This window comes from Clavelina lepadiformis, chromosome 3, assembly GCF_947623445.1.
Source record: "Clavelina lepadiformis chromosome 3, kaClaLepa1.1, whole genome shotgun sequence".
Lineage (NCBI taxonomy): Eukaryota > Metazoa > Chordata > Ascidiacea > Aplousobranchia > Clavelinidae > Clavelina > Clavelina lepadiformis.
In genome coordinates, this window is record NC_135242.1 from 16404362 (window position 1) to 16411885 (window position 7524).

Genomic DNA, 7524 nt, shown 5'->3' on the forward strand with positions numbered 1-7524 from the left:
TTAAATTATAGATACTTTGTAATTCAAGTAACCCAGTTCGTTAAGTCCTTTTACAGTCATTTTTAACGTCTGTTTTCTAACTTGAGCATGATTGACTATTCTACAATAGGCTATATAATGTGGTTTCTGTAATCGGTCATGTGCAATGGTACTATTTTTAATATTGTTGTTTGATAATATTATTATCCATTATCCCATTACAGTAAATAGTTTCTAACTAAGCTATAGGAGACCACCAGTCACAACATTGTTCATTGTATGGGCGGACATGACCAATAAACGTAAATTAAATTCATGTTAGGATACACTTATTAAGGCCAACTGCAAAATATTATTCTCTTAAAATTCATAAATGTATTACAAAAATGAAGAACCAGATTAAATGTCAACCAAAGAGAACGTTTTGATTTTACACCAAATCAATATTCGACCAGGTCCATAAATGTAACAAAATAAAACGTTTCGATCTGCTATGTAGATTGCAACTTTGCTCAGATAATATTCTGACACTGCAAAACTGACGATTAAAGCGTCACGTATATCTATTTTTCAATCTATAAAGTATGGCTAATCTGTTTTTAGTTCATCCATTTTGTCAACACGTTGTCATTGCGTTTATTTGCCAATCAAGATGGACGTTTTAAACAGGATGGGCGGAAATTTTAGACCAATTTAATATTCTATCAACCCTCTGCATGAAGTTCGCACACAGGCGACAGACTTATTAGTCCTAGACAGTTGCACTATAGAAATATGTCAGTATAGGCTAGAAATACGTCTACTCCGGTTGTACACAGTTTAACCATATGTTTGGCTAATTGTTTCAGGACGCATTGATGAGGTTATACGCATCTGTTCCTGTCAAGTACAAGTATGAGAAAGTAGGACGTATATAAGCCGGTTATAAGAGCAAAGAAAAATCACCCGCTTAACTTTTACAATAAACAAAACGGAAAAAAATAAAAATCGGTAGCAATTACCATATAGTCTAAGCAAAACACTTCCACAGTTGGCCCACAAAAACGCGGGGGCACCAGGGTTACTTTACAAAATGTTGTTAACGTAAACGTACTAATTGCTTAGATGGCAAATGGCAAGCTTTACTCTATTTTCGTAAGTTGTAGGTCAGAAACTGTTTTCACATTGCAAACACTGTAGACAGATCAAGATAAGCACACATACCAAAGGAGAAACCATAAAATAAAGACATGTATGATGAAGACAAAGGAATCTTATGCAGTTCACAAAAAAACCATTTTAAGCAATATATTTGCGTATTTCAAGCACAGTAATTTGAAGAAGGTCGCTTCAGGAGTTTTCGTATTCGCCTACACTTCCAAATCCGGCAGAGAGCGCTTTTACGATATATGGGTCGCATTTCGAACCATCTCGAAATTCGTCTTTCGTCAATTTGCCGTCGTTATTCTACAACATATGTCCTTATTGGATATATATGATGTTATAAGAGTGTGGTTGTATGGTACAATATGTGAAAAGCCGTAAAATAAATAAATAATGAAACTTTAACGATCAGTTCGATGAAGTGAACGTGGATCTGCACCAGAATTATAGCACATAAACCGTTTACGGTATACTTTCTGCATAGAGCTTACAATGATTTTACAAAGTTAGTTTACCACTCTCTATAAAGTACAATATGCAGGCATAAAAAACTTTTTCCATCTATATCATGACACGAACGACCACCAGTATAAAATGACAACTTTCTGAAATGATGAACGTTAGGCCAAGGTATGGACGTTTAATGATGCAAGCCATTGCGTTCACAATGGTTGTGAAACTGCTTAATTTAGCGTCAAATTTTTTGCTTTCGTGACGTCGCACAAACGCTTCAATGAAGGCGTTTATATCGTTGTCCTAAAAATATTACAAAGTCTACCGAAGTCTTGCACAAAACTGACGTGTCGTTTTATACCTGATCCATTTGTGCAAAAATTTTGTTTACTCTTTTTTCTGGTGTATTTTCGTCTTCAGGAAGATCCATTGAATTACCCTTAAACAAAAATCAAAATTAAAACAATTTCAGCCAGGTTTTAAACAACTTTCTTACAAATAAGTCAACCGAGTGCATATCGGCGTAACCACTTACCACCATTGCGTATATTGCTTCCACAATATTTAACATTTCTTGTCTCGTTATAAAGCCATCATGATCTAAGTCGTACAAATTGAAGGCCCCTGGCAAAGCAGATAACATTTGAAGCTACAATAAAAGTAATACTAAAAGAAACAATGTGGAATTTACAGGACATACATAGGGATCATTTTCTGATGCTGCGTAAAAAACATGTCCAGCAAAGGCACATAAATCTTTATACCAAATGAGCATGGCTGCATGGCTCACCAATCGAAGAAAATCAGAAAGATATTCTTCGGCTTCATAGTAGATCAAATCACGAAACATCAAAAAGAGTGCGGTGATTGCGTACAAGCAAAAAAAAGGAGGCACAAAAGAAGATTTTGCCATAAATAGGAGAAGATAATTACCGGAGGAGACTGCGCCAGCTTCCGATCGATGGAGTTGGACGAGGCCATGTTTTTTTATCGGTTTCATAATCTTTATCCTCGGTCTGAGGAAAATATTTGGATATTAAACTTGACGATAATTCATGGTTCTACCGATCTTGTCTTTGCGCAAGTTCCGATTGACACGCACATTTTTCATTTGCTTTTTTGCAATGGCCGAACTTGGTATAGGAGCAAGTGTCGTAAATGCTAATTACCGAGGATAATCAAAACTGAATAATATCGTTACCTACTTAACTAAGTTTATCGTGGCCTGATTAATTTATGCAAACAATAATTTCTTGTAATTTATATTTTTATTTCTAAATTTATTTCTTTTTCATAGTTATATGGCCTTGGTCTTATTTCATCCCTTGATGATCTTGTTCCAAGGTTTTTTATTTTAATTCCGTGTTGATCTTATTCCTTTGTTGAAATCAATATGGACCCTCCCGAAATCGATAGGCCCTTGCCAAAAGCAACGACCATCGACATGTCGGTTCAAGCAGCATGACGACAGAAGCAAACAAGAAGAGCTGTGCATATTAAGATCTGCTTATACTGGGAAGTATCGACGCTTGGAAGATACAAAATTCCGAATCGTTTCGGTGATAATTATAGCGCACTAGACATTCGACACCTAACCAATATAGTGACAAGAACACCTATAAACAATATCCCCAGAGAATAAACACGAGAAAACTCGTAAAAACCTTATCTCCCAGATAACTTGTATATAGCTTTTCAAGACCAGACTGACCGTCTGAAGAAAGAAAAGGTCGTGCAAAAAACTGCGAAATAATGATAATATTCAAAACATAAAAACATGAACAACAGCGGTAACAACTTCAAATTTATAAGTTGCATATAGCCTTTTTCACTTTACATATTTAAAGTTTTCCTTGATAAAATCGATATAAGACTTTCATTGTAATCACACAAAACGTCCGTGATATCAAAAAGAAGCGGAGTTATATTAGTTAATTCAACGCAGTTATGCAAATGATCATCATAAAAATGTTGCAAAAACTTACAATCAAGTTTTTCGTCCAAGTTACCCCTGGATGTCACAGACAAAGCCGAAATAAATTCTTTGAACGTTATAAAACCATCCTGCAAGAAAAAGCATTGTAAATAAAATTACTGTAACGCACAGCTTTACTGGATGCTTAGTATTTGTAGTTTACAAGTGTTTATAGTAACTCCAGTAGGCCTATACTATACATTCTATCGAGGGTACTTGTATAAATAATTGGGTTTCAGTGGCATGCTAAGCATGAATAATTTAACAACCGCGTCCACGAAATGAACTTTCTTAGTGAATCGTTATGAAAGTTTGTCAGTTATGCAAGTCGTATATTCGATCAGGGGCCCTTCCCTTAATTTAATGCGATGACCTCACTTCTTTTTATTGAAATTACTCGAAGTATCGATCTGGAGATGAGTCTAAACAGTATCAGTGCATCGAATCGTTTTATATGGTCCCAGGTGATAACAATTTCCATTCCATTAGCAAAACCATTCATTAGATAGTTTTGTGAAGCACCATATACATTGCTAAAGTACCTTGTCCGAGTCAAATACATTAAAAACAAAATTTGCAAATTTTGAAGGGTCACCGTCTGGAAAAAATTGTTTGTAGACATGTTGAAATTCCTGAAAAATAAAACAAAAAAACATATGAGAAACAAAAGCAATTTAATCTCGTAGTCTCTTGCTTCGGACAAAATTACATTTGTAAATGATGATAGGACGAAATCAAGCGCCAAATAATTGCTTTTGAAACTTCTATTTAAACTAAGACATGCACTTTTGTATCGAATTTCATAAATATTTTACAAGAAACCCTTTCTACTTTTTTACAGTAAATTGACTTTGGACATAATCTTCATTTAAGTTTCGAAAATATATTTGGTTACAGTTACTTTTGTGTTACTTCGGTATATAATTGATTTATCGTTTTCTTTAAAACATAAACAACTTTCGTGTAGGCTATCAGCAAATATGTTGTACCAGGAAAAATAAGAAAACCGAATACACGTAACATATGTCTTTTGGCTTTTTGTTAACAAAATCAATGAAAATGTAGTTATCCGACTTTTGACGTAACAACATTATTATTTAAAAAAATATTACTGGAATTTATTGCTTTATTCTGAAGAATAAGCTTCGATTTGAAATTTAATGTTCGGTGAAGGCGCTTATAAGGTTAAGTTTTAGAAGAAAAGATTTTAATTAAATAAAGCGCACAGCTATATACCTGCTGCTGGGCCTTTTAATCAAATTCTATAAAATCTAATATCCAACCTCCCTATAGTCTTTGGAACGCTCCCTCATGGTTTATAAAATGGAGCATAAATCAATATAATTAAGGAGTATAGAATTAAGTAACTGCACCATTAAAAATCCTAACTACAGACAGAAACAAGTAACTTTTACTACGTTCACTATACTTATATGGTCAAATTATGTAAACGAAATTAAGAAACCCAGCTGACGATGTTCACAGTTAAATCGGAAACGTAGCCAAAGGAACATCGTATAATGATGAACTGGTTGGAAGGAATAGTTTTGAATTTGTCTCTAATTTTTTAACCCTATAATGGGTTTTAACAAAAAAGACATAAAAAAGAAAAAACAAAACCAACCTCTTTTTTGAGATATCCATTGGGGCAATCCTTGATGAAATCTTTATGCCATCTTTGAATTTCTTTTTTGTCAACTGAAAGTACAAAACATTGAATGATTGTATAATTTAAAGCATTCCACAAACAACGGCGAAGCGCAAAGCAACCTTTCATTTCACAGTTAAATTTATACCTGGCATTACTGTTTTGGACAATAAATTTATGGTAATTATTATAAATTACATAAATGGCAAAAACAAAGATTCGGAAGAAAAGTGACCTCTGTACTGTATAAGGCTCAATTCAAGTTTTTAAAACTAATTTTGGGTCCAATTAATGTGTGTAGCGTATATATTTTACACATATATCTATATTTTAAGTAAGGTATTTATATATACTGTTTGTATGATAGTAGCCTATGTATATGAAATTATTATTTCGTACGTTTTTAAGAGCAAGCGACGAACAAACTTACAATGGGTGCATTGTAGCAGTTCTTGAACATCTTCAGTGTTTAATTTGCTGGCGCTTTTTCCCATTTCGTCAAAATCTGGTTGAAGTACGTCGTTTTAACAAATTAAAAAAATTGTCCTCGTTAGAAAAATGTGAAACTAAAAGAGGACTTTGGTAAGAATAAACCTATATTTAGCTGACGGATTGGGCAAAGAAGTATGGTAAGGCAAAATGGGCACAAATTGCCCATTATAAATGATAACATATCTAGCATATCTAACTTTACTTATAGTGCCAGCCGTCAGTCTTCTGATGTCGAAAATATACTATAAACTGCAATCCTCAACCCGTCAGAAAAAAACGAAACGAACAAAAAAACGTAAAACTTACACCAATTTTATGGTATGTTTTGGTCACATATATACGCATCTTTCTGGCTGGTACAAACAGCAACAGGTACTTTCTTTATTGAAGACTAGACGGTAGCTTGTCGTTATTGCCGCGTGATATTTTACAACATCTTTTATAGCCTATTACAATATTTAAGGTCTTTTACCTTAACGGAGATTGACGAAAATCGTTTAATGAAAGTCTCGTTCACAGCACAAAACAAATGATGACAGGCACAGTTTTTATTGCGTCTTGTTAATAGTGCTGAATAGCCGCAGAAGATTATATAGTTGCTAATTAAGCTACAACACTCAAGCCGGATATAATGAAAGTTTCTCAGAAAAACTTTCTCAGTTTACATGCCACTTCGTGTCGAAGTATTTAGTATGATAACACATATACATATATATTTGCTTGAAAATTCGATGTTTGCTTTTAACTTTGCTTGTACGTGATCACAGCAAAATTGAAACATTACTGGCAAAAGAACAACATGAAAACACTCATATAAATAAGGACTATAATGGATATGTATTACTCCTACAGTTCAGTAAGCAATACCAAAAAAGTAGTCATATTCTGTTACATTGATAATGATATGTGTCGTTGTGTGAGAAAAAAGAGGATGTAAAGTTGCATGTCGGAGGATTTTAGTATAAAATAGAGTTATAGAGTATAACCACTCAAAAGAAATACACATTTGCTAAAAAACGCTTACTTTTGCTCAGTAACATTTAAAATTAAACAATTCTCATTATACAAATCGAACAGTGCAACAAAAGTTGAATCCTAAATGACTACTGCATGTAGGCAAAGAAACAGCTGCGACGTTGTTGTCTTGAAAGGTTTATGAACCCGAAGCGCAGGAACGATAAACCCCAAACGTTTTGCTGTCTGGATTGGCTTCTTTGTAGTCTCACAACAATCCTAACTACGCGACTGTGACAATTACTTGAATTTCATTTATACTAAAGCGCATTACGACCCGCCACTTTATCTAACTCCAAAATAAGCTTCGTTTTTGTACTTGGTACAAAAACAAAGCACAACTGGTTTTCAGCTGGAAAACTAGCTTGCAAACTAAAATGGGGCAACGTCATAAGTGCAAATTTAACTGGGCGTAAGTAAGCAACGTTGTCAAGATTGTATACACCAGACTGCTACAACAACATACGACAATACAGCACACTGCGTACTCAAGAACTAAACTTGAAATAATTACAATTACCTTTGCCAAGACTAATACAAGCAATTAAATTTATCTCCCAAATATTGCACCTATATCGACAAAATTTAATTTTTGCTTTGCCATCTCTTAATTGTGTAGTGCGATTTTTCCTCTGTAGGTAATCGCTGTCCCAGCATAACTTATACGTAAAAGAACTATATGGTCACAACAATATGGTCAACCAAACTAAAAGATTTGCAGTTTCAGGTGCTGAAAAGTACAACAGAACTCTGTAAGTTGCCCAAAGGGATTTCAACTCGGTGAATGAGGTTGATCGCCTATCGTAGTTGACATCTCGTC

At 34.1% G+C, this 7524-nt stretch overlaps 1 protein-coding gene across 1 annotated transcript; it reads right to left on the bottom strand.

The window, feature by feature from the left end:
* Positions 1–837: 837 nt before the first annotated feature.
* Positions 838–5953, bottom strand: LOC143449277 (neuronal calcium sensor 1-like). The gene is made up of 7 exons (XM_076949398.1): positions 5629–5953; positions 5175–5248; positions 4093–4182; positions 3561–3639; positions 2111–2199; positions 1937–2014; positions 838–1425 (listed from the first exon to the last, which is right to left on the bottom strand). The coding sequence occupies exons 1-7, from the start codon at positions 5690–5692 to the stop codon at positions 1309–1311; spliced, it is 591 nt and encodes a 196-aa protein (XP_076805513.1). The 5' UTR covers positions 5693–5953; the 3' UTR covers positions 838–1308.
* Between the last annotated feature and the right edge of the window lie 1571 nt (positions 5954–7524).